The sequence below is a fragment of the Eulemur rufifrons genome, chromosome 19 (assembly GCF_041146395.1).
Source record: "Eulemur rufifrons isolate Redbay chromosome 19, OSU_ERuf_1, whole genome shotgun sequence".
NCBI classification, from domain to species: domain Eukaryota; kingdom Metazoa; phylum Chordata; class Mammalia; order Primates; family Lemuridae; genus Eulemur; species Eulemur rufifrons.
The window spans coordinates 44,740,183-44,767,475 of NC_091001.1; the positions used below are offsets into that span (position 1 = coordinate 44,740,183).

The window sequence follows — 27,293 nt, forward strand, 5'->3', positions numbered from 1 at the left end:
CTAGAATTGAAATGTTTCTCAACTCAGTCTTCACAGTTTGGAAAGGGAGATGCCAGGAACACTGTTCACCAGTCTGTCTTTTAAATACTCAGAACTGCTTTTTAAACAAGTTGCAAATTCAACCCTACGGATATGTGCTGAGTCTGTCTGGGCGTACACGGGGGTGTGTTTGAATGGCTGGGTGGGTGTCGGACTGGAGGCCTTGTGTTTATTCACACCACGTGAGCGCTCCGTCTGTCGGGCAGGTGCCTGCCCCTGCAGGGCTGCCTTGCAGTTGTGGGACGTAGGCCATTAACAGGCAGCCACCAGGAGATGCAGCTGCCGAAGGGGACTCAGGAGTCTAACTGGGGTTGTTTTTTTTTTAATCTCTTGAGGAGGAAATGAAGGTGCATACAAAGTAAGGCTTGGCCCTTCTGCAGGCTTACAAAAATAATAAGCCTCTCGCATCATCCCTCGCTAGACTTCTACCAGCTGAACCAAAGCAGAGAGGTTTTAGTTGTGGTTAAAGTACGTTACGTCTCACTTAGCATTTTTCTGAGGCTGGAGCATTTCGGAACAGTGTGTTCCTGTTCTGAAGCTAATATTTCGTGGTGCCTCACACAGGGGATGTAAGAACAGTCTGTCGTCTCTGTGGTTGGCCATAGAGCAGTGACAGACTTCAGAAGGGGTGGTCAGGAGTTATTCATCTTAGCCAGCTCCAGCGCTGGAGTCTGGGGTCTGACATGTGAGAGACCCACCAAGTAGGGGTGTGTCCTACCTCCTGAAGACCACAATGTGCAGCAGCCCCAACTGGAAGCAGCCTGGGAAGAGATTATTTGTCCTGACAAAAGCCTTAACTGTAATAGTTTCTTTGAAATGATGCATTGAAAATAGGGCAAAAGTTTGGGTCATGCAAATGTAGTTTTTATGTGATTTTTGAGGACCACATTGTCACCGTAGCAAATTAGCTGCAGCTCTGTTGGCTTCACGGTGTTGGGGAAGAGTACTTTTCTGGTTTGGGGGTGGAGGCACCGTACATATCTGGGAGAGGAGCTCCCCTGGTGCCCTGTCCCCAGCTGTTGTGACATCAGAGCGCACTGGGTACAAGTTATGCAAATGCTCCCATTGCTTTGGTGGTAAATAGAAAGTGAATTTGATCTCTGGGCAGTGCTGCTGCAGCATTGGTCTGACACCTGAAAACAGCAGTGGATACTGCACCAGCACTGCAGTATGAGCTGCTGTTTGACTGTGGTTCTTGGCCTGAAAGTGGAGAAAGACTGGATCTTCCTGAAGAGATCCACATCGTGGACGCTGATCTGCCATCAGAATCACGGGGTGACTTCTGCCCCCCAACCCCCACCACCTTTGATTATGCCAATGCCCAGCACTATTCTGGAAGATACGGTGATGGCCCCTGGGTGTTCTCAGCTCCTGGATGTCCCTCCCAAACCCTCTGTCCCATGGTCCCTGGGGAAGCAGACACCATCCAGATAACATTGCATCCTCAGTTGCCCATTCCTGGAGCAGAGATCCCTCTGTCAGAGTCCTCTCTGGTCTCATAGTACGGCATTCAGTCTCCTATATAACATGTTACCACTTAGAGATAAATCTATTTTTTTTTTAAGTTTAGGACATCTTAAGCATTGAGTCTTGAAATTCTATAAGAAGCGAGTTTTTGAACATTTAAATTCCTCTGAGTCTCAGAGTTCTGTAGGTACAACTTGCTTTTTGATTTGTTTCTTAGAATTTGGAATTGAGCTCGCTTTGATATGATAATGAAGATGATGTCACATTTCCCTTGTTACTTTGCCTGCCGGGAAACTCTTACCTGACAGTGTGGCTCTGTTGCAGCGAATCTCACCCCTAGTTCTTAGGATAATTGTCTTTCTTGATGTCATTTCTGATCTCCCTTAATGTTTTTCTATTACATTGTACACATCCGTGTGTTTTTTTATTGTAAGTCCCCCTCAAGTAATGCTGAGTGTCCGTGTGTATTATATTGATTGTCATTTGGCCTAGTGGATTTTGGCCCTACCTTTGGAGCATAGATTTGGACTATGTTTGTTGCTTTGCTAAAGTCCTAGCTGGGTTGTTGGAATCAGTTGGTGGTTCTCGATTCTCATTGCCCAAGCTCGGTCTATGACCTCAGTTAGCCTAACACAAGGCTTCCTTCAGGTCTGAGGAGGAAGGAGCCCTCCCCGGGCGCAGGCACGTGGTCTGTGAGGAGGAGGAAGAGGTGCTAGCCCCAGAGATCTCTCTTGACTTTTGTCCTGCCTCAGGTATTCAGCTTCCGTGTTGCCTCTATTTTGGGAGCCTGCATATCGTCTTAGGTAATGGGTGTGTGTGCCTTCTTGGCAGGGAGTGTGGGCCCCAGAGTACTCATCCTGGCCCTGCCACCCTCTTGTACTGCTACCTCAAGTCAATTGCTGCCTCTTGGCCTGTTACACTGTTTGCAAAACAGCATGGGGAGAGCTAAGCTGGCTCCTGCGGTTGTTGTGAAGACTGAAAATCATGTGCTAAGTCGTTTCATTCAGTGGTGGCTATGAGTGATGATTCTTCTATGCCTAAGCTTGAGCACACAAAATCCAATAGCTTGATGTGTCCTGGGCTGCCTTTTAGAGGCCAGGCTCATCCGTCCCTGCAGGAGGGTGAAGCCGAATCCAGAGCTGCATTCTGCATTCTGGCGGTCAGCCTGATCCGTTCCCTGGGGTCAGTACCTCTTTTGTTTCCCAAGCACCTGCTTTCCTGGACGGAGCAAGAGAGCATCGTTTTTGCTGTGATTATTTGGGCACTAAAATGTAATTAAATTCCCCAATACTTGACTGATGGTTCCAAATGTAAATTAAAGATGTCCCAGTGCTAAGGCTGTGGTGGTGGCTTGGGGCTGTGCTTAGTCACCCTCCAGCCCTGTCCTCAGCCCCAAGTAGCATGGCTCAGGGTGGTGGTGGTCGGAGTTCAGAGCTTCCATGTTCCTGTCCTGCACCTAGAGCTCCTCGCTGTGTGGGCCGCTGCAGCCCCTGGTGAGTTGGCAGCAACCCCGTGCTGGGACTTTCCCTTGGCACAGCCCCTCCCCAGCTGCCACCCAGATGAGTCCGCGTCGCCTGGTATCACATGAGTGCATCAGGAACTATTCAGGAATTCCCTGCCGTATGCTCTGGACACCATCTCAGATTTTTCGTATCTTTAGATATGAAAAGATAATCTTAGAGTGTCCAAGTCTGTACCAGGGAAGCTTGGAGACTGAGTCCTACGGCATCTTTCCACTTTGAGGGGACTTGTCTACAGGAATAGTCCTGTAACTTGACATAATTTTTCCTTCTGGTTTATGAGAAGTCAGATACTCACTGTGTAGAATATCTTCTTTGCTGAGCTGTTTGCGCCTTCTCAGACGCAGTGCCCCCAAGCCTCCCTGCCTGTGCCCAGGTTCATCTCTCCACCTGCAACCCCCTTTCTCCTCTTGTCCTTCCGAGTCCCTCTCTTCCCTTCAGAGCCCAGTGCAGGGATTAGCGCTGGTGCCTTCCCGCCCTGGCTCCCCCACTCACCTCTCTGGCTGGTGCTGCTTTTTCTGTCATTTTATTTGCCTCTGTATTGTCCTTGCCATATTATCTTGTTTACTATCTTGTGCTGGCGACACAGCTATGACCCGTCAGACCTGGTTAGGTACACAGCCGGGCTGTGGAGTCCAGCCCTGCCGTCGCGCAGGCTGGCATCAGGGCAAGGCTGCCGCAGCCCCTGCCCAGAGAGGGGCAGGGACTGTCAGGACCCGGCTCCTCAGGGGTCATCTGTGGACATGGGGGATGACCATTAGCGGTCATTTTCCCCAGATGGCCCAGCCACATGCAGCCCGTACTGAGGCCATGGAGGTGAAGGGACCCAGCAGGACGGGGCCCTCCTCTTCCCGCACTTGTGAGGTTGTGTGTGCGTGAGAGAGGGGAGAACTGTATTTGTGTAACCATCACGTGAGTTGTACTCAAAAGCAAATTTGGTTTTTTAAAATTATCTCCGTCACTCAAATGAGTCATTATAATATATCTTTTTAAAGTATTTTTGCAATTTAGACTAAAACATTGTTAGTTGCCCAAGTCTGATCTACAAAGTGCTAGTTTCACTAAAAGAGTGATGGACCAAGAAGGCCAGGTAGGCATGAATGAAAGGGGTGTGAGTCTTCCAGGGCTGCCCTCACCGCACCCTAGACTGGGGCTTACATGACAGAAACGCGTCCGCTCACGGCTGTGGGGGCTGGGGGCCTGCGATCCGGGCGTGGGCAGCGGTAGCTCTCCCGAGGCCCCAGTCCTTGATCTGTAGATGCTGTCTTCTCCCCACGTCCTCATGTGGTCTCCCCTCTGTGCATGTCTGAGTCCCAATTGTTTCTTCTTACAAGGACACCTTGGATTAGGGCCCACCCCAGTGACCTCCTTTTCACTTAATCTCCTTATCGAAGACCCCATCTCCAAGTACAGTCACACTCTGAGGTACAGGGCTCAGGACTGCAGCACATGAGTTTAGGGGACACAGTGTGGCCCATCACAGAGGAGAAGTTTCAGGAGGGAGATGGAACTTCTTTCCTGATTATACTTATTTTAGTTGTTTTTAATCAGGAAAGGCAGTCTGATTTTTTATATTCCCCCTTTGGAGTGGCAGGACTTAAATGCACCTTTGATGCACAGGTGCCTCGTCCATCTGATTAAGAACCACCGGAGCCGAGGCAGACTCACGGGACGCCAGGCGGGGCTGGCCCCGCAGACATGGCAGGTGTCGGGGAGGAGGGCCAGGCGCTGCTGCTGCTGCTCCTGCGGTGCATTTGCTGTCCTAGCCCCACCTGAGATGTCAGGGACCAGTGGCACTGCAAATCACAGCGTGTGGCTCAGCCTTACTGTCAGACTTGCATGCAACCGATGACTGCCCCATGATGCAGCACTTTCAAATTCTGTCTTGGATGTGCTGCTCTGGCCAGAACCCACCAGGTATATGCTGACATTGACCTCTCACCAATGCTCTTCGTCTTAGAGGGCTTTCTCTAATTGCTTTGAACTCCATCCTAACCCCTTACACCACCCCAAAACCAAAGGCCCTGGTTTAGAAGCTGAATTGTAGCCGCAGCTCCTCCTCTGTCTAGATCGCAGGGAGACCTCCCACTCGAGCTGGCTGCACTGTCGGTGATCCGCACGTGCTAAGTGTTGGGTTCTGCATCCTCACTCTGTGCGGCCCTGGGCCACCTGCCCCAGTTTAGTGTCGTCAGGCCCAGACTGTAAGCCCTGCTAATTTTTATGGCTGCAGGAATTAGAGGGCAGCCAGTCTGCCAGGAGTAGGAGTAGCCTGTCCCCCAGCTGTCTTCCGCAGTACAGGCCGTGTGCCCTGTGCCAGCAGCAGCCCCAGCCGGCTGTGCCAGCTGTCAAGGGCTTTCTGGGCTGGCACGGCTCTTTGAATCAGTGGTAATGGCTTCCCCCGTTGAACGCTGTCCAAAAGCAATTGCTCGTCGGCTTAACAGCGTGTGCCGTGTTGTCATGCCCCCTGTCTGAGAGGGCCGGCATCCCGGTGCCCCCGCAGACAGCTGTAGCATCTTCTCCTTAGTGAGGGATTGGGCATTCTTTTTGCCAAAATTTCCTCTGTCCCCCCGCCCCCCTCGTCCTGGCATGTCGTTGAATACTACCTCCGAGTCCCTTACGGTTGAGAAGAAAGCAGACCTCTAGAAGCTTGGTAAGATCCTCCTATGAGATGACGTCTGCTCACCCCCAGTCACCGCCACCTGCTGCCCCCAGAGGGTGGGTGGGGGAGTTCGGCCCTCAGAGGCTGCCTGTACTAGAACGTGAAACTTGCCGAGTGTAAACAGTTGGGGTCTGTCCTTCCCATGACCCAGTCCCCTTGTGGGTGTCACTCTGACTGTACACACCCAGTCAGCCCCATTGTCTGGCCACGCTGAGGACGGTGATGACACTAGGTTGTCACGAGACTTCCCACCTTGGATTGATGACTTAGCCCATCATAGCACACACTTTCTTCGTTTTAGTAAGTCGTGGTTTTATTTTGAATAAGGCTCTTTCTAAATCTATTAATATTAGTCTACGCTAAAATTAACCTTCCCCTAAATTATTCTCACACAGAAGAAGCAAAGTAATTTTGAAAGTTAAATCAAAACAAAGCAATCTTGTGTGTAAAACAGATAAAAATCACAGACTGTGGTTACAGAGTGCCTCTACAGGAATCGCTTACATAAAGCTGATTTCCTCCAATCTTGTTATGGAAGGAAAAGGGGAAATGCCCTGGCCTTATCACAGTCCCATTCTGTCAGACAGGCGCTTGAGAGCTTGTGTAAACAGTGGAGAGAAGGGAGCTCCAGTTGCAGCTGGTGTCTGTGGGGGCTGTTTGGGGTCTGCGAGGGGATAGTTGTCCCAGCCTGATTCATGGTCAGTGGTTCCCACGATGGTGTGCTGGAAGCCTCCCCCACCGGAACAAGAAAGGACTTCGTGGAGAGCTGTAGACAGTCACGCAGCTGGTCTTAGGTGTGGGTTAGTCATTAAGGAAATGACCGGGGCAGACTTCAGACTGGAACAGTGAAACAGGTTGTAGCTCATAGCGCTGGGGCAGATGTGTTCTGCTGCCTTCTTTGGCTACACTGAATTTACACCTTGCACTTACCCACCAAATGGATTAGAATCCAAAGGTGGGTTGCTCTGGAAGACCTGAGGACTCTGAAAGCTTTGAGTAACTGGCGATTTCCTTTTGAACAGTTTCTCAGCTCTTAATACACATGCGCTGGTCACTGGCAGAGAGGCTTTTTTTGTTCTTAATTGCTCTTTTCTCCCCACAACACTGGAGTGTGGGAGGGTGGGGGTGGCCTTCGCCTTGTGTCTGTGACCGTGGGCACCCCGCTGGGGCCCAGTGTTTATCGCAGCTGAGCAGCCAGAGGCGCAGTGGTGCATTGCTGCACCACTTTATTTAGCTTCTTAGGGCAAATTACTCCAAATCACTGGTTTCTCAAATAAATTACGGCTACCAGAAATGCACCCTTGGGGAGAGTCTGAAACATATTTGAATGCCAGCTGACCAGGATGGCAAGATGGTTCCTACACGTACTCCAAGGGCATTCTTTCCTTCCCTCTGCCCCTCTGCGCCCACCCCTGCCTTTGTCCGTGGCACACCAGCTCCACTGAGGCGGCTGTTCTCCAGCGCTGTACGAAGTCTGCCATCCTGAGCACTGGGAGTCAAGGATCCTCTTTGTGTTTCCCGAACATTCTTTTGGTTGCTTTTTTTTTTTTCTTTCTATTTTTAAGGAAAAACTCATTTGGTATGCCTGCCCTTTCTATGGTGACATCTTCCCTTTGCAGGGGAGATGGAAACAAGTTCCCGTAGCAGTCTCAGGGAGGAATTGCACTTAGACAACACACTGCTCTTTACGAGGTGCCTTCCATAGCGATTAAGATGGGATTGGTCGTACCCTCCCCTCTCCTCCCTGCCCCCAAAATCAGGGAGAAACTAAGAAGCCTTCTTTCTGTTGTTTCAGGTATTTTTGAATAATTACCAAGAGGCCGAAGACCACCCTCAAATGGTTATCTTACGACTGTTACGTTACCTTGTCCGCCTGGTGTGGAGGAGGCATTGACAGGCTCTTGGCGGAGCCGAGATCCGTGCAGACATTTCACTTGTTCAGGCCGACAAGCCCCAGCACCGCAGTCTCCTGGTGCCATTCCTGTGCAGCCAGCGGTTCTTCCCGAGAGAAGGAGGCGTGCGGAGGGGCGGGCGACATGGTCAGAAGACATCGACCTGGATGTGAACTTGACCTTTCTGTTCCTCGACACAGCAGAATTTTCTAATGGAAGTTGTGAATGTAAATGAGGGAGAATTCTTTTTTTAAATGTACAAACCATGGTTCTTTGGAGCAGGATTTTATGCAAGAATGGTGTTTACATGTGGTGTATTTTTTCCCCCCACCTTCTTTAATAAGAACAGGTTTTTCAAAAAGGAAATGGAAACTTTTTAACCAACTCATGAACGATTTTTGTACTAAAAATTTAAGAACCTATTGCCCAATCTCAGAGGATTATGTAAACCCTGCAGTGGAAACTGAGCCAGCTAATTTATAAAGCTGCCTTAGTTTATTTTTAGAGATTACAGAAGTTTTAAACAGGGAGAAGTGTGATATGCCCTCTCTCTTCCCTGCCATTGCCTCTTTCACCTTTTTTTCAATTATTGATACCAAAAGAATTCTTGTGAAATGAAACTGATTAAAGGGGCAAAAGGTCTATTGTCAGCCTGCATTAGTACGCCACTCCCTTTTTGTAAATATTTATGTACCTCCTTAAATTCAGTTGCATCTGTGGCAAAATTTCAGACTATTTTTGTGTGTCTTTCCTGGTCTGCTTTTTGTGATGCTCCTCTAGTCTGGACTCGGATGCATGGATTTGGTCCAGTGTGTTTTCATGATAAAATGTAATGGGCCCAGAACAAGAGTTAATATCTGCCTGTATCACACACAGCTCCATCAGTCTATTATTAGTGGAAGCACCGGGTGCTGGTTTTCATTCAGTTTTGGTGGAGGCATCGTTTACAAGTATTCTGAAGAGGTAATAGCAGCCCTAACAGCAGACAAGGATCATGCTCATCTGTTCTGTTGGCTTTTCTGGCTGCAGGCTTTCCCGTGGTCACAGGACGTATTGTCAGCAGCGGGGTGCAGACGGTCACCATGCCCCCATGCAGCACAGTCCTGCTGCAGGTGACCGAGCTCGCGCCCTCGTGGGGATTGGCACAGGCCATGGGCGGGGCTTCAGATGGCCACTCTCCAGGCCTCCTGGCTTTGAGTCCAACCCAGAGTCCACCTGGCCTGTGATGCTTGGCTCTTGGTCCCCATTCCTCAGAGTCCACTTTGAAATACAGGGTTAATCCCTCTTCCACCAGCTGTAGAAGAATTTCATTAGGCAGAAGTCTCTTGTTCCATTTCTCTTGGGATAGTTGGGCTTTGTCAGGCCATGCATGCCCCCGCCTCTGCAGGCTGCTTTTCCTTGTACCTGCCCTTAGGATCCTACCTGCCTGTAGGACTGCAGTGGGCGGCAAGTCCAGTCAGTCATTTCAAGGGTAGGCAGACACCAGACACCGGGGGAGACCCAGGAAAGAGACAGATTAGGGAGCTGCAAAAGGAAGGGGAGAGGATTCTGTGAGTCCTGTAACCCTTAAAATTTTTGAAAACTGCCATCATTAAGCAGCTTTTCTAAAGAAATTCATGACTTTTCAGATGAGTCAGCAGTGCCAACAACAGTCGTATTTACTTTTGCCCCATAGAGAACCAGTGTTTTCACATCGTTAAATTAAGTGGAAAAACCTATTCATTTGTATCTTCATAATTTTTTATATATATACACACACATATATATATACTGCATATGTACTTTTTCTTTTAGGTAGAGATGATTTGATTCTAAATATTCCTTTTAAAAATGTTCTTTTCCCCCCAAATCTCCTTGGGCTTCTGAATATTTGTAAAGCTGTGTTTTGGAGCTCAGCTTGTTCCCTGACGTGTCTTGAACCCGCTTGTAGGGTCACACCAAGTCCTCGGCTGTGAAGTGGTGGGAGAGTGGCAGCTGTGGGCCTGCTGGACACACATACACCAAAGATGAGTGTGGTTCTGGGCCCTCCCCCAGGATCCCCGTGCTCATGTGCCAGTCTCTGACTGGAGCACTTTACTCTGTTCCTCAGCCCTGTGCGGCCCGGGGCGGGTGCCCAGGGGCTGTGCGCTCCACAGGGGCCTGTTTACCTCTGTCTGGCCCGGCAGCCCTCCCAGTCTCCAGGACGGCTGTGGAAGCAGCTCCTGAGGAAATCAGAGATTCTATGAATTGAAGAAGTATTAAAGAACAGGTTGTTGGCACCAGAACTTAGAGAGATGGCTGGATGTCTCTGTACTGTATGTATCTGTTTATCAAGATGCCTCCCTTACCGAAAGGATGCCTGCCTACCATGGGTATACCTTTTCCTTTTTATTTTTTATTGCTATTTTTAAATTTTTTTTTTGTAGGAAAAAAAATAACTAGATCCCTTTTTTGAAAACTTAATGCGGGTTTTGTGCCTTGACAACCTCTCCCCATGTGAGGTTTGTAAAAAGTGTCCTGTGACTCAACACGAAATGCAATAAACACACACAAAATAACTTCATGAGTGATTCTTCAGATTTCCTTCCCAGAAACGAGTTGATGAAGAATTTGGGGGGGGGGCGGGGGGGGGAGCGGGTTGTGGAGAAATTAGTTTAAAATTCCTTCTGAGTTAAAAAAAAAAGTACACAGTGGAATACAATTTTCTGCTGTTTCCCCTTCTTAATATTGTATATATTTTGACTATTTATTAGATTAGTATGTCATATTTTACTTATCAACTGAGCCAGATGTCTGTGTGCAATTGTGTTTTCTTTACCTTTCTTGTAAAATTTTGTACAGCATAAATGAGTAAAAATCACTGTTTTTCTAAACTTTTTCAGAACTGAGGATTGTAAATATTGTAGATTCTTTTTCTGTGTAATGTGTCCTACTGTTTCATAATGCTGTAACTTGTAGAAATGTTGTATATTTATTTTCTGCTTATTTAATGTCTTAAGTTCTGAGAAGTGTTGACGTCCCTGCCCCCCACACCCCTGCCATCCCACAGATTGCTTTAACTCCCAAGGTGTGAGGTGGTGACCGGTGAGCTCACTGCAGACCACGTGGTCTTCCAGCTTTGGGTCCTGGTATTTCCAGTCCAATGGGTTTCGGTTCTTGGGCTTCGCTGCCCCTATAGTGAAATTTGCGTTTAGATGCCAATGAGAAGCTGTAAATCTGGCAGGCTCCAAAATTCCATGCCCAAGAAATACCCAGCAACCTTTTTGTTCAGAGCAGCGAGCTTCTCATAGAAGCAAGTTTTGCTGACTCCAGGCCTTATCTTTGAAAAGAAAAATGTATTATCGGCAGATGGGAAAGATTTTTCACTGAAAATTTATCCCTGACAACTCAGTGTTGAGAGAAATGAAAATGTGCCACCTCTGGAGATGCTGCCTTGTGGTTGTCCAGGTAAGGGGCAGGTGGGACGGGGGGCTCCTGCCTCAGGACCACCTTGTGCCGCTGACCCCTTGTTGGCAACTGGTGATAGTTGGGTTTCCCCACCTGCTGTGTGTCTTCCTGTGCTTTGAGGTGTGAACTAAACTGTTTGTCTTCAGGAGCTAATTGTACATCCCCCTCCTACCCATTTGGTCACTGCATTTGGTCAGCCTGCTTCTTCAGGTCCATGCCCTCCCCTTCTAGAGAGGCTGGGGGCCCCCCAGGACTGGGTGGCAAGATGTGAAAGCTCATGGAAGCTTTAGGGAGACTTCCTAGTGGTTCCGTGTGGGTGGTTGTGCCATCCCTGCTGATTTAGCCTGGTGCCTGTGTGTGTCACTTGGCACACACGTGTGTGCGGGACTTGTCCCCACGCAACGCTAAATCGTTTGGGGTCTAGTCCAAACAGCATCGTGTGTAAGAAGCATCCTGAAGCATCCTCAAGCTCCCAGCTTAGTAACTTGACTACTTTTATTTGGGAATTTCAGACTTTAGAAGCTCTCTTAGGTTTTATGTCCAGGTTCTGTGACCACTAGTTACTGTATCAGAACTCATCAGGTACCCATTTATAAATAGCACTGATCTGTTTGTATACTGATCCTTCACTAACCTGTTTCCTAGGACCCAGCATATGTAGCATTTGTATTGCAATTTCCCTGGCTTACTTGTGTTTTGCACTGACGAATTTTGACAGGGTAATTGCCACTTTACTTGTGCAATACTGCTGTAAATAACTGCAGATTTTTTAATAAACTCAATCTTTTATGTTCTTAATGAATTTTATATAAATAAAACTTTCAACTAGTTTTGGTGAGCTGTTTGATTTCTTTTCACAGCATGGCGGAGAAACAGCTGAAGTTATATATGAACATATACACACCCACACATCTGTCTTTATCAGTCATAGACTGTATTAGATGTGAGTAGCTCTTATAAACTCTTGCTTGAAGATGAATCTGTGCAGTATACTTAAAAGCAAACCACTCTTTAAAGATTTGAAGTGGCTGGCACGACTGATGGCAAAGTATTCTGCCCACATAGTGAGATTTGACTCAGCACTTGGGTGGGGAGGTGTGGGGGCGGGAAGGGGGGGCGAGTTAGGAGTCGGCTCTGCACCGCATTGATGAGTGATTAGGGCAGGTGCCCGGCCCTCTAACCCGTCTCATAGAGAAAGGACTGTCTGCGGCAACTGCTCAGGACGGAAGGGGTCGTGGGCCCTGGATGTGGACCCCGATGATGACGGCCTCACAAAGGACCTGCGGAGATCTGAGCCCCCAGGGTGTGCCGTGGATGGGAATTGATTTAGGGATGACTGAGAGAAATGAAAGCCTGGCTTGGGGATACAGATTATAAAATCCTAATCACTAAGTACATAATTAGCTACTTTGACTCTAAGTGCTAGGAAAGTGAGCTTTGTTTTAAACTAGTAATATGTTAATGCTTTTAATTAGGTGAGCAGTACATGAATATGGTCTTGTAAATTTAATTAACTATTTCAAATTATATTCATTTCAAATCAAGTTGTTCCGGCTGCCACTCCCAGTCCTACCTCCTCACCAAGATAGCAGTTTGCACTTTGCCGGACCCCGTCATCTGCAGAGCGAATGTGCGTGTACTTGTACAGCAGTTTTGCTTTTTCTGTAAGTGCTGTAACTGCGTATGTGGTTCTCAATTAGCAACAGGTCGTATGGTGACTCCACTTCTTTCTAACTACTGTGGCAAGGGCCAGAGCACGGGTGTAAGCGTTTGCTCACCGGTACCCTGCTCTGGTGGTAGAGGGAGCTGGGAGATGAGCTTCAACAGACTCGCATGCACTGTCTGAGTGGCTGCTCCACCTCACACAGCCCCCAGCAGCAGGCAGGAAACCCACGCACCCTGCAACATTGTCAGACACCTGCACGCTGATGCCAGCCTGGTGGGTGAGGAGTGAGTGGTGGTGTTGGTTTAATTTGAATTTTTCTATTTATGAGTAGGATGATGGTTTTAGGCATTTTTGGCATTTGCTTTTATTTTGGAAGGTCTTTGCTAATTTTCAATTGAGTTTTTTATTTTTTCTATTGATAATTAGCTTTTTTAAAATTCTGGGCAAAAATCTCTTATATGTTGGAAGTATTTTTCCTTCAGTCTGTTGCTCATCTCTTCTCCCCGACGTTTTGTTATGAAAAATGTCAAACATAAAGAAGAGTTGAAAGAGTTTTATACTCACTATCTAGCTTCTACCTTTAATGTGTTGCTATACTTGCATTATATATCCATCCATTAAGCCTTCTCATTTTTGCATCAGCGTACCTATCATTTAGAGTTCGTTAACTTTTTGTAATTTTCTTCTTCAGAGATAAAATTTACATACAATAAAACGTATCTTTTGACCAAGGATACAGCTGTCACCCAAACCCCTATCAAGATAAAGAAGATTACTATCACTCCAGAAAGTTCTCTCCTGTTCCTTCTCAGGCAATCCCTCCCTTCCTGCCCCCAGGGGTGACCTCTATTTTGAGGTTTTTTTTCCTGCTAAATTTAATTTTACCTGGTTCTGAAGTTCATGGGATGGAATCATACATGGTCTTTTGTGCTCAGCATAATATTTTGGAGATCCATGTTACAATCATCAATAATTTCTTCCTTTTTCTTACTGAGTAGTATTCTGCTGTGTGAACAAACCACACTTTGTCCATAGTCTTACTAATGAACACCTGCGTTCTTCCCAGTTTGAGACTATGATAAATAAAGCAGCTACGCATATTCGAAGCATAGACAACCTTTTTTGTGAACATATTTTTATTTTGCTGCATGTTTTCTAACTGCATGTGGTGTACTTTATGTAGAAGTTGTCATTTCAGAAGTCAGATTTGTCATTCTTACATAGGTTTCTGTATTTTGTATTTTAAGATGCAAGACTTTCCTATGCAAAAGTTTTAAATTATCTTCTCGTATTTTATTCATGTAACCCTACAGTTTGGTGTTTTAAAAATCCTAATCCACCTGGAATTTATTTTTTTAGTGATACACAGTATGAATCTAATAATTTTTCCCCTAATAGCCAGCCCTGACATCTTTTCTCCACCAGCCTGAAATGGCCCGTTGACAACACAACAAACTCTCAGATATACGGTTCTGTTTCTCCACTCTGCCCTTTTCCATTGATCCTGTTGTTTAATCTACATTGTTTCACTTACTATAGTTGTATATGTTTTGAATTTCTTGTCCCTATTTTTCAAAATTGCCATGGCTATTCTACATTTTTCTCTTCTATGTGCATCTTAGAATTAGTTTAAGCTTCTCAAAAAGTTCTTTGGGGTTAGGGAAGAATTGTCATTTTTCCAAGATGGTTTCTGAGGTGTGTGGTGATTTTATGCATCAAGTACATTTGGGTTTTGATGCTTTTAGTACACTTGATTTTTCTTCCTATAAATCCTGCACATTTCTTGTTCACTCTTTCCATAGAGGGAGATGTCCAGCACCCAGCACCCAGCCCTTATCTCCACCGGCTCCCTTTGTGTGCCTGCCACCCACTGCCCCTGCCACCTTGGAAACTTCCTCTCGCTGTGCTGCAGCTGAGGGCAGGCCCGGGCCCCAAAGCTCAGCCGATCCAAGGTCTTTCCCAGCACTTTGATTACGGAGAAACGAGGCGAGGAGGCCCTTTGCTGGGCAGCATCCTTGAGGCTGCAGGAGCATGTCGGTGTCCTTGGCCGTGGTGCTCGGCTGCCCGGCCAACAGCGCATGGGGCCTGGTCTCCAGGCTGCCTGCAGGACGCAGGGCCTGGCGCCCAGGCCTAGAGGATGTTCTCTTTGAGCTGAATTAGCGAGACTTTGTTTCTGTTGCTGGCAGCCGAAGCGTTGACTCATTCCTACCTGTCAGAAGACTGAATAAAATGGTTGCACGAAGTTCTCCATAAACAACATGAATTCAGGAGGTGGGGGTGACAGGCTGACTGTGAAAATTCCCCACTGGGCGAGACCAGAAGGGGAAATAGCAAGGCGAGAGGATGGCCTCTCATTTTGGGGGGTAACTTCTATCACTTGCTCTCCTTTTCCTAGAAACTCCGTCTTTCCTGAGGCAAGCCCTAAGTCCTTAGGAGAATTTATTACCAAGGATAAGATATAATATATTAGCATGTTGAAGGCCCTTGTTCCTGGGCATGTTATCAAGTGATTACAAGTATTACTGAAAGGCAGAATTATAGTGACCACTCGACCTCATCTCTTAAAGTAGATTTGGGAAGAATTAGCTCTTACAATCACCCCTTATCTAGTGGCTAAACAAGATCAAACTTGGGCCACCATTTTTAAAATACACCATAAAGATGTCATATTCCATTGCAGACATGAGAGAGCTTATGCAACCCCGTTATTTTTTTAGTAGTTTAGGTGGTCATTTTCCTAAAAAAAAATTAATTTAATCCAAGTATTTATTGAGGTACTACCATATGCCAGGCACAGATGAGAACATAAAAATGCTTAAAACTAGGACACGCTAAGGAGGCTCTGTTCTTCAAGATCTCACAGCCGGTAAGCAGAAAGACTGAAGTACAATTCTCCAGTGGAATTCCCAGGGAGGAGGCTGTTTCAGGAGCTTGGAGAAGTGAAAAGGATGGACCTACAGCTCCATGGGGTGTCTTGCCCACCTCCCACCTGGTCCCCCAGGGTCCCCTGTAATGACACCTATGATGACAACTAACCATTGGGTACTTGCTATGTGTGAGGCACTGTTCAAAGCATCTCATAACCGGTGTTCATCTCGCAACAAATAGCCCTTTGAAGTAATTGCCATTATTATCCTGTGTCCAGATAGGGAAACCAAGTCACAAAGCAAGTAAGCCACTTGCCCAAGAGCACCGAGCTCCTCGATGGCAGAGCCTGGGTGTGGAGCCAGGCCGTGCCTCTGCCAGAGCGTGGACTTCCGACCACTGCCCTGTCACCTCTCAGGGCCCAGCCGAGTGGGAGCGGGAGTGGGACTGGCCAGCGTCTGCCCTGAGCGGGATGCGTGTGCGGCAGCCTTGCCTCAGAACCGTCCCAGGTGCTCTGGGAATCGTGACTCTGTGGCCTGGTCCAAACCCGCCTTGAGGGGTTACATCTACTAGCCCAGGTCTCACTGCATCTCCAGCCACCAGGGTATTTCAGCTTCACCGGTGGCTCACCGCACCATGGGCACCCTGGTCCTAAACTTCCTGTGCCCTCTTTGGACCTTCCCTGAGGGCCTCTTGTGGGCATGCAGCTGTCCCAAGAGTCCTGAGTCCTGCCTGGGCCTGCTAACTGCTGCGCAGTCCCCTGACAGGTGTGGCCTCTGTCTGAGGGAGGGTGTTGTCCCCCTCCTGCCTCCCGCCCCATACTCACTCCACCACAGGGAGGAGCAGCCTCCCAGGCATGTGTTCATGTTTAAGGCCATTTTAATGGGGACATCCCTGTGCCAGGGTGTTGGAACAAAGGGGTCAGAAGCCCCCATGGGAGTGGCCTCCCCAGCCAGGAGCCTAGAGTGACATAGGGAGCAGAGCCTTCCCCATTCATGTCCGGCCCTTGGAATCTTTTCTCCCCAGACCTGGAGCAGGGAATTGTTCCAAACCCAAAGTCTCCCAGCCCTCAACGTCCTCCCACACCCCCCAGACAGCCCTGCACTGTCTCTGAGTCCAGATCCCCAGCGGGCCAAAATGTTCCTTTTGCTTGTCTCAGCCTGGCGCACACTCCCAGATGCCAGTGGAAGGCAGGATTTGGGGTTCTGGTCTTCAAGTCCTCCATGTGCCCCACTCTGCTCTGAAGCTGAAGGGCAGCAGGTAGGACTGGACTCCTTGGGGCTCAAGCAGGCTGGTCCCCAGTAGTTCTGCTCTTGTGGAGAGCTAGGCCCGCCCCAATAGTCTCCTCTTCTCTTTAAAAAAGTTTATTGAGGTGCAAGTCCACACAGTGAAGCATACAGTGAAGCATACAGCTTGCCTGATGGACTTTGCACATGTCTATAGCCAGGGACTCATCTCCGCGGTGAAGACACAGAGCCTTTCCAAATTCAAGCGAGGGTAGCTAGGTCCCGCCTGCCTGAGACCCAAGGCTCACCCGACCTTCTGACTCGCTCCTGCGCTGTGGCCTGAGCCGGCAGGGGATGGTGCCTCCAGCTCATCACAGGTAGGTCTTGCAAGGTGCTCAGGGGCCTCCAGACCCTTCCAGCAGGAAAGATAGCCATCTCCGCTCCTTGAATGGGTTCCAGGCAGTCTCTGACTTGGTCAGAAACTTCCCACTGTCACTCAACCATGACCTTTGAGTCAATATGTGTCACTTATTTCTGCCAAGAAGCCTGACACAAAACGCCCTGGGTGTAAAAGATCTGGCATATTCTCTTAAAAAGTAAATCAATCCTATTCCCTCGAATTCTGGAGCCTTGAAAGGGGAGAGCGGTGAGCGAAATCCTCCTTGGATATTGGATGACATTTTGAAAATCTTTCTGGGTAAAAAAAGTTTTGCTTCTTCAATCAGCTCCTATAAAATCTCTATCTCCTTTAAGGGCAGATGAAAGGATTCTGTCGTCTCCAACCCAAACAGTCTAAAAAGACCTGCTTCCATTCATTGGTTCACTCACTCAACAAATGTCCATTGAGCATCTATTACGTACTAGGCAAGACTTATTCCAAGTGCTCAGGACTCAGCAAGAACGAGGCAGCTGCCCTCTGGGGGATGAGGGGCTTAGGATAACTCACAGGTGAACAGCTGACCGTGACCGTGGAAGGTTGGGAAAGAGAGGAGGCAGAGTGTGGCGCAGCGGGTCTGGTGGTGGGGTCAGAGCAAGGAGGGTCTCTTCCCTGAGACCCCAGAGTGACCAAGGGGCAGCCAGGGAAGAGGAGTCCAGGCCGTGACTAGAGATGGCCAGGCCTAGCAGGGAGGCTGCTGCAGGGACACGCGAGGAGGCAGGGAGGGAGGCAGCGACGGATGGGGAGGGTTTGAGGAGCAGGCGAGGCACAGGGCTGGTGCAGGCCCCAGAGACCCTCACTCTACATTGCCGGAACAGTGGAGGGCTCTTGTCACAGTAGTCACAGGAGCAACATCGTCTGACAGTGTTTTGGGTCAGTCCCTCTGAAGTCCAGATTAAAGGAGACAGTAGAAATATGATGACTGAATCCAATGTACCGCTTGGAATTCTCTGTCACCGCAAAGGATAAGGCTGGGGCAAGTGGTCAAATCTGAGTGAAACGTGCAGATGCGATTATAGTAGCATCAGTGTTAATTTTCTGATGTTGATCTCTGAACTATGGTCATGTAAGTTTTAGGAGATACATGCTTAAGTATTTAGGGATGAGGGGCACTGTGTCTGCAGTTTACTCTGAAAAGTCCAGGGAAAAATATGCTGTGCTTACATGTGGGTGGTATCCGGGGGGTGTGCACAGCGGTAGGGAGAAGGATAGAGCAAATGTGGCAACACGGTGACGTTTGGGGACTCTGGGTACAGCTATAAGGAAATTGTCTGTACTGTTCTGCAGCCTTGCCATGAGTCCGAAATCATGCCAAAATTAAAAAGTTAAAAAATGGAGATGCCTCTGGCTGCGCGTGGGTTGTGGTAGGGAGCAGAAGTGTTGGCACACGAGACGAGAGCCCTGGGGTGTGGGCCAAGGGGAGACAGGCTTTGGGGGAAGAGAAGACAGGACTTCCCATCGTGGAAGGTGAGAGAACAGAAGGAGTGAGGATTCTCATGGAGGACTTCCCGGAGCAGGGGCTGGCATTTCCTGAGAGGAGAAACAGGCAGTGGGAAGAGGGATGGGTTGGGGAGGGCTGGGGCAGAGGGGAGTGAATGGAGAGAGTCACCAACTCAACTCAGGATTTATCTAGAAACAAGGTGCTATCGATATATTTGAAAGGGAAAATGTTGGGTTTTTGGAAAGAAATTCCAGCAAAGTGGACTGTAAACCATTGGCTGCTTAAGAAAGCCTGCAGCATAAATATTTAGGCATTTGCTTTATGTTTTTTTTTATTATTATTTCAGCATATTGTGGAGTTACAAAAGTTTAGGTTACGTATATTGCCCTTGTCCCCCCCCCCCCCCGAGTCAGAGCATCAAACGTGTCCATCCCCTAGACAGTGTGCATTGCACCCATCCCCTCCCCCACCCACATCTGCCCGACACCTGATCAGTGTTATTCCTAAATGTGCTCTTAGGTGATGGTCAGTGAAACCAATTTGATGGTGAGTACATGTGGTGCTTATTTTTCCATTCTTGGGATTCTTCATTTAGTAGAATGGGTTCCAACTCTTTCCAGGAAAATACAAGAGGTGCTATATCACCATTGTTTTTTATAGCTGAGTAGTACTCCATGGTGTACATATAGCACATTTTATTAATCCACTCATGTATTGATGGGCACTTGGGTTGTTTCCACATGTCCACAATTGTGAATTGTGCTGCTATAAACATTCTGGTGCAGGTATCTTTGTTATAGAATGTCTTTTGTTCTTTTGGGTAGATGCCCGGTAATGGGATAGGCATTTGCTTTAATGAAACTCTTGCTTATAAAACACAACCCCGGGAAACAGGGCCTGGAATTGTGAGAGGTGAGTGATGGTCTCATGGCTCGTATGGAGCAGCTATTGAACCTGGCTAAACAGGGCGCAGGAGGGGGGTCCTCAATCCCGGAAGGGCCTTGGAATTCCCCAGGGGGCTTATACAAAACACCCACATCTGAGGCCCACCTCTCTGAATGTCTGGTGGGCTCCAGTGTGGTATTTTTTTCAAGCTCCCCAAGTGACTTCCATGTGTGGCTGGGCTTGGGAGCCTCTGAATCCCAGCTTGCTCAGAACTCCCCTAGATGCCTCCAGAGACAGCAGGGCCCGCAGCAGTGGCAGCAACGGTGGATCGAGCAATTCTCCCCAGGGAGAATGCTCTGAAGGACAACCCTCAACGAGGTGCTTTCTGTTTGTTTAAATTTCTGTTGCTGTTGCAAAATGTTCGATTCTCGTTTCTGTTTCCCTCGCCAGTTTGCCCTGGCACAGGCATCCACGCCTCCTGCCAGATTCAGGGTGAGTGGAGGACAGAGTGAGCTTCAGGGCCCAGGGCCAAGGCCACGGCGGGGTGTAGGTGAGTGGCCCCTGACCAGGGCCTGGGGAGAGCCCAGTCAATGAGTCAGGTGGGTCAGAGCCCACTGCTGACAAACGCAGAGGGCTCAGCGAGGTCAGAGACAGGAGGAGGAGCCACTGGGTGGACTCCAGGTGGGTAGAGGTGGAGCAGAATGTGTGTGGAACAGGTCATGAATGCACCTCCATAGCTCAGGTGAGTGTGGTTGTGGGGGGCCTCTCCTGATCAGGGGGAAAGTATCAGCCTCCCTTGGAAAACAAGGGCAGGAGGACACACAAAGGGCTCTGAGAGTCCACGTTCAAGGATGAGTCCTTAGGAGGGAAAATGCTATTTGTGTTGGGGAACAGATCACAATCTACGTTGTCCCCAGTTGGAAACAAAACTCCTGAAGATGAACTTCAACTTCTAATTGCTTGATGCTGTACAATGATGCTGTGTCAACCCACCCAGAAACTGCTTCTGTGGGAGCCTCCAGAGGCACATCCTTGGCTCCCCCAAGCCTCTCTTACAGCCAGACTCCCTGCCCACCCCCCAGCCGGTGGGGCTCAGGCCAGTGGCTGCTCCCAGGTGACTCCCAGCCTGACTTGGGCTCCCAGTGGCCAAGCTCTGGGGCCGCCTGCTGATGGCTTACAGGTAAATGTCTCGTCCCTGCCAGCAGATCTTAATAATTGTATCTGAAATTATGCCTCCCTGTCTGCTGGGCTGCTGGAGTCAGCCAGTGTCCCTCTGACCCAGCAGGACCTGGCGGTGCCTGGCACCGAGTAGGCCCTCAACACATGACAGCTGGATGGGTGCATGGTGACTAAATGTCTGATTAAGACTCCTGGATGGTAAATCATCTTTTATGAAAGCCCAATCTGTTCTTGGTTCCTTGACATTTTTTGCCACTTTAAAGAGAATAGTGAGAACACTGAGCCTAGTCAAGTGACAACCCTCTTTTAAGGAGCAGGTCCAGCCTTTGGCTAAATGGCTCTCCTTTTTAGGGCCACATTTTTGCTTCATGGTAGTTCCTCCTCCTTCCACTCCCCACCTGCTCGAGCCCCAGCGTCACTGTGCCTTCCTGAAACGCCTTCCTTTGTAAAAGCTGCTGCCCAGAGCCATGGCACTGCCAGGATCCTGATCACCAAATTTCCAGAGAGGGAAAAGGACTGGGACTGCCTTGATGAACGTAGCCTCACTGGCAACACTGGGCAGCCTGTACATTTTGGACAATTAAGTTGCTTCTAAACGTGGTGGCTAGTATGAAACAGATGTCTTCATTAGTCATCAGAAAATGACACTTTGGGGAAGTAAATCCCAATCCACCGCTGCTACCGCTGCTGCGGGCCCTGCCGTCTCTGGAGGCATCTAGGGGAGTTCTGAGCAAGCTGGGATTCAGAGGCTCCCAAGCCCAGCCACACATGGAAGTCACTTGGGGAGCTTGAAAAAAATACCACACTGGAGCCCACCAGACATTCAGAGAGGTGGGCCTCAGATGTGGGTGTTCTGTAAAAGCCCCCTGGGGGAGTCCAAGGCCCTCCCGGGATGGAGGACCCCCCTCCTGCACCCTGTCTGGCCCAGTTCAATAGCTGCTCCATACGAGCCATAAATCCCAATACTATGGGCTGTTTCCTGGAGCCCCTGAAGCTTGCTCTTGCTTAATGCTGCTGCTGTCTGCCCCTTTTAAAGTGCTTTTCCCTCGATATCCACAGGGCCGGCTTCTTCAGCAGCTTCAGGGCTCTGCTCAAATGTCACCTTCCCGGTGGTGCCTTCTCTGACCTCCCATTCAATCCCACCTTTGGGATTTTATTCGCTGGGCAGTAGGCTGTGCACACACTCTGGGAGCCCCAGCTCTTGTGTGTGCTAGAACTTGGGGCGCTGGACATTGGGCTGCAGGATAGTAGGGAAGGGCTCAGGTCCTTATCTCTGGGGTCTGGTGACTGGGAAGGCCTGGACTATGTGCTCCATAAGTTCAAGGGCTCCCTCCGAGCCCTATCACCTGTGTCCCCAGCTTCGGCACATAGTAGGTGCTGAGGGAACATCTGTGGGATTCCATAGCTCTTGCTTCAGGGACGGAGTGTGGCTACCCTAGCACCCTAGACAAGTTAAAGATGCTAAGTTGGGTGGGAATGAGAAGGCTCCCCATTTCCCTCCAGACCCCGACAGCCTCCCTCTGTGGGCCTTGATCACAAGTGGCCTTTCACAGGGCACCGATGGGCACCAGGCAGAAGTTTCTCAGATCTTCCTTCCAGAGAAAACCAGGCTTAACGTCCTTGCCCACCAGAAGGCCAGGGCAGCCTGGGGCGCTGCATCTCTGATCTGACGGCAGCTGGCAAGAGGCTTCCGGGAGCTTTTTCTCAGAGCAGCAGAGGGAAGGGGCTCTTCCTGTCCTTACGATCACAGCCCTGTTGCCTCCGTCTGGGTCCAACCCACAGGACTGCCCTGCCTAGTGGGGCCGTGAAAGTTTATGCAGACAGACAGACAGACAGCCTGAGGTGTGAGGGAGTACATTCACCCCCCGTGACCGAAACCCCGTGTGTGGCTGGCGTGGCTGATTACTCATGGGTCGGGAAGGAGGGAGGGCTGGACCCAGAAGCAAAGTCTAACATCCACGGAGTCCTCAGCAACGGGAAGGGAGCTCTGCGTGGATTAACCCAGCACACTCCCGGCCTGCAAGCCCCCTTCTCCAAACGCACAGGCAGATGTAAAATCAGAAGGACTTTGGCCTCAGCGAGCCGTGTACGTCAACTTGAGTAAATAATACCACACTGATTTAACAATAATCCACAAGGCAGGGGAAAAAACCACTTTCATTGTTATAAAACTGGGCTAAGATTACATTTTTTCCACTGAAATTACTTCTCAGGGTCCATAAATAGGCCTTATGATAAAGGGTGGAGGAGGCGAACAGCAACACTTGTAAGATAAAGTACAACCCTTTTTAAAATTATTTATAGGTTTTTTTTTTGTCTGATTCTGAACCCTTTGAAGTACTGAAGATCTATATAAAGTAAGTTAAATGTTTATTTCCAAGAAATAGCAAATAAAACTCCAGTGTCAGCGAGACAGAATTATTTGCCAGTGCTCCCAAAGGCCAAAACCTTCTTTGTCATGTTTTCTGTGACCAAAAGTTATTCTCCTTAAGCCTGCCATGATCTTCAATTGCAAAACACCCAGCGTGGCGGCAAGCCTTGCCCGGTGACAGTGGCCTGAATGTATGGTCCCCAATTCTCGTAACTCAGGGAGAGGGGACAGGGCTGGCCAGGAGGACACGGCTGTCACTGCTCAGCACAGAGTCAGCCGCTCAGGGATTTAGTCTTTGAAACTGAGAGATGTTGACCTGAGTCGATTAATGGAACAGTCTAGAGCCACCGACTCTTCCTATTCCGGCTGTCTCTTCCCTAGCCCGCCCACTCTCTGTGAGTTTTGTTTTGGTGACTGGGTCCAGCTGTCTGATGACACTGAGCTCCAAAGCGGGCCGGCATCCCTCCCTGCACTGCCGTGCCCAACTTCTTCAGCACCCGGGGGGCACAGGGCCCGGGCAGAGCCTGTGGTCAGCAGCGGAAGAGAAGCCTCCTCCATCACCTGGGCCTGACAAGACCGCCATCCACGGGAGGTCTGGGGACACACCGCCCTCTCCTCTGATGTTTTCGTGTCTGATGTTGGTGGCCACTCCGGACATGCACCTCCCTTATGTTTCATACATTTATGTATATCTGTGCCATCAGTGTATCTCTGATCTTTCGCAGCAGTGTCTGTTATTGAATCCCAACTGTGCGGAGCAAGGGATACTCATGAGAAAATAATGACTGAGAGCACAAAGCAACGTTAGGCATGTGGAGGTCTGTATGATGCCAGTGTGATGGCGGTTGGGAAGGACACCCCAGTAGTTACTGGTCACCTTCCTGGTACTGCAGTTTTCATGCAGCCCGTCCTTAGTGCCCACATCGGCCTCCAAAGGTGAGGACTGTCGAGGCCCAGACACATGAGGGCTGTGTCAGTTTCCTAGGACTGCCATGTACATTACCACAAAGTTGGTAGCTTAAAACAACAGAAATTTATTCGTTTCCAATTATAGAGACCACAAATCCAAAATTAAGGTGTTGACAGGGCCAAGCTCCCTCCCAAGGCTCTAGGAGAGAATCCTTCTCTGTCTCTTCCAGCTCTGGCAGCTCCAGGAGCTCCTTGGCTTGTGGCTGTACAACTCCTTCATCTTCACATGGCCTCCCCCTGTATGGGTGTCTGTGTCTTCTCTTCCGTTCCTTGGAAGAATGCTTGTTACTGAATTTAAGCCCACTCAGATAATCCAAGATGATCTCACCCTGGGATCCTTAACCTAAGTAAAGTCACCTTTACAGGTTCAGGGTGTTGGATGTGGACCTGTCTTTTGGGGGACACAATGCAATTTACTACAAGGGGTAACATCTGACACTCATTGGCACTGTTTTAGGTGCTTTGCCTGAATTATCTCCTTTAGTTTTCAAAGCAATTTTAAGAGCCAGGTACAAATTATCGTCTCCATTTTCACAAGTGAAGATACCGAAGTGCAGAGAGGAGAAATAAGCCTCCAGTGTCACACATCAGAAAGTGGCAGAGCCTGCTGGGGGCCTGGGGTACCTGGCCTCACTCATAGAGCCTGCCCGAGGCAGCATCATCGGCTGTGCTTCCCTCTGATCAGAGTCTTCGCCTCTTCCTCCTTACGTCATCGTCACCCTCAGAGACACGCACATCGGATCAGAGGGACCCTGCAGCACCATGCCCCGCCTCTCTGGAGGCCTCTCCACCCGATTCCTGTAGCCACACCTGGACCATCGCATCCTCAAATATGGATTCCAAACACGTCCCCCATCTCCCCGGCCCTGGGTGAGTGGCCCCACTGCCATCGCCCTGTTCCTTGGCTTCACTGAGAATTTCAGCACAGTGGCTCCCCTCCTCCCTCGCAGGCCTCCCTCCGGGCCCTTCTTCCCTTTCGTCCAGACTCTGTCTGTGGTTCCTCATAATTGCTCCTATGTGAATTCCCTCAGCAACTGTCTCTCTCGCCTTTGTCACAGCCCCTGGCAAAAGCCCAGCCCTGAATGAACCCTCCCATCTGGCTTCTCCAAGCCTGTCCCAGAGCTGTTCCTGGAGATAATCTCACAATAGGGCTGGCTGCTCTTGCTCTAAATTCATGATCCCAGCCCATGCGCTGGCCCCCAAGACTGCCAGGCCCTGCCACTGTTCTCTCCAGTAGTCCACGGCCCACTCCCAAGTGACCACTTCACTTCTTCTCTTTGCCCACTCACCTCCTCTTCTACCCTGCACTCACCTCTACTTCCACGCGGTCCTACTACTTAGCTCAGCTCTCTCGTCTTCCCCACACTGGACTCACAGACCCACCCGGCTGCACCCCTCTTCTGCATCTCCTGTGTGGATGGAGGAAGCCCCCCCATATCTGTGCTCTGGACCCAGCCCCTCCGGCTGCTGGGGAACTGCGCTCCCTCCTGCCTCTCTGTGGCTTCCACACCAGTCTCTCCTCTCTCTATACAAGTCAACCAGCATCCAGACGTGCTCCTCGAGTCCTCCCGCCTCCAGCCCTTCAGTGGCTACCTCCCAATCTATCTCCACTCTTTTGGAGTCAGATTCTCAAAAGAACTTGATTGATTCACATAGGCCCCATCTCGTCACTCCCAGACCCACCGTAGCCTGGGCTGCTCCCCAGGGCTGGCCCACCTGCTCGGTCAAGATCACAATGACCTCACCTGGCCAGGTCCAGCCCTGCCCTTGGACTTCATCTTAGTCCTTTGGCACAGTTGACCCCTCCTCTTCCTGGGAACACTGTCCTCTCTCAGTCCCTGCTGCAGAACACTCTCTTGGCTTTCCTCCCACCCCACCGGCTGGTCCTCCTCCTTTTCCCAACTCCCAAAGGTGGGTCTCCCCTAGGCCCTCTTGGGTCCTCTTGCTTCACTTCACAGGTGATTCTACGCAGTCCCATGAAATACCATTCAAAGATGTTTGCAGTCACCTGTGCCCTCCACTCATTCCCCACCCCCAGCTGCCTCCGTTCCTGACCACCCTCCAAATCCTGCCAGCCGCAAGGCCCGGCCCAGTCCTCAGGAGCTCTTGCTCAGCCTTCTGGGGGACCTCTCCCCCTCGAGCGAGTCCCAACCAGCCGCTGTCTCAGGGCTTTGCTTTCCTCCCCTGTGCTCGCTTTGCCTCCCCAGCGTCTCAGCGCGCTGCAGTGCAGGCACAGACCCTGCCCAGCTCCTGGTGCCGAGTGGACGGCAGGAGCAGGAAAGGGGCAAAGGCTCACACTTCAAGTCCTCCTCTGCCCCTCATCGTCCTCATTCAAGGACACAGGCTACTGGAGCCTCTACTGTCTGGACTGTTCCAGGCACCCCGGCAGGAAGGAGGGGATGTGGCGAATTGTGCATCAGCTCTTAAAAGCAGCCCCCCAAAGTGCTTCATGCCTCTTCTGCTTACGTTTCACAGGGCAAAGCAATCACATGGCCCTGCCCAACCCAGGAGGTGAGGAGAGGTGGGGAGAAGTGAGCACAATCCTATCAGGGGCTCAGAAGCAGAAGAAATGGAAACATCGGCGAACAGCCCTGTGTCTACCACACCGAGGTGGAAGTGGCGGAAGGTCAGAGAGTGTGTCTCTTCTTAAGCCTTTTCTTCCCTGCACCCTGCAGTGCGTGTCCCATAGCTAGGCAAGGATGCCACAGGAGCAAGTATGCCACCTCCGGGCCTAGCAAAGACTTCCCCTTTTCCCTGAGAGGGGTTCTGATGCAAGAGGTAGCTGAGAATTCTCTAGAATTTTGGCCAAAGCTATTAAAACTCTGGCAGAGTTGGATAAAATTTATGGGAACTGACCCCTCTTTGATCTAGGCTTTTTAGCCACAGACCTCATTTCTTTTCCTCTTAGTGTCCACCCCCCCATCCACCTCCACCCCTGCCCTCCCACTAGGTCTCCCCAGCACCTGGGCCGGTTCCGCCTGTGCCACCCCAAGTGTGCGGCGGAACAGTCCCCTGCCTGACCCCGAGAGTGCAACACGGCTCCTCTCCGCCGGCTCCGACGTGTTCGTGTTGAGCACCTCTCACAGGCCAGGCACTGAGACAAATGTTCCGTCATGTCGTTGATTAATTCTGTCACAAGCCAGCGGGCGGAGGCTGCCAGCCATCGTTAAGCCAGTTTTACAGAGGAGAACACCAAGGTTCAGAGAGGCTTAAACACGGGCCCAAGGTGCCCAGTGGGTGGGCAGTGTCTCT

At 49.8% G+C, this 27,293-nt stretch overlaps 1 protein-coding gene across 3 annotated transcripts in view; it reads left to right on the top strand.

Annotated features, from left to right (window-relative positions):
* BCL2L11 (BCL2 like 11) overlaps positions 1-7,894 on the top strand; it is a 40,198-nt gene extending 32,304 nt beyond the window's left edge. For all 3 annotated transcript variants that reach the window (XM_069494582.1, XM_069494583.1, XM_069494585.1), the window contains one exon: positions 7,481-7,894. In XM_069494582.1, the coding sequence (XP_069350683.1) occupies positions 7,481-7,579 (99 nt within the window). In that variant the 3' untranslated portion in view covers positions 7,580-7,894. The remainder of the gene's footprint in view (positions 1-7,480) is intronic.
* Positions 7,895-27,293: the final 19,399 nt, after the last annotated feature.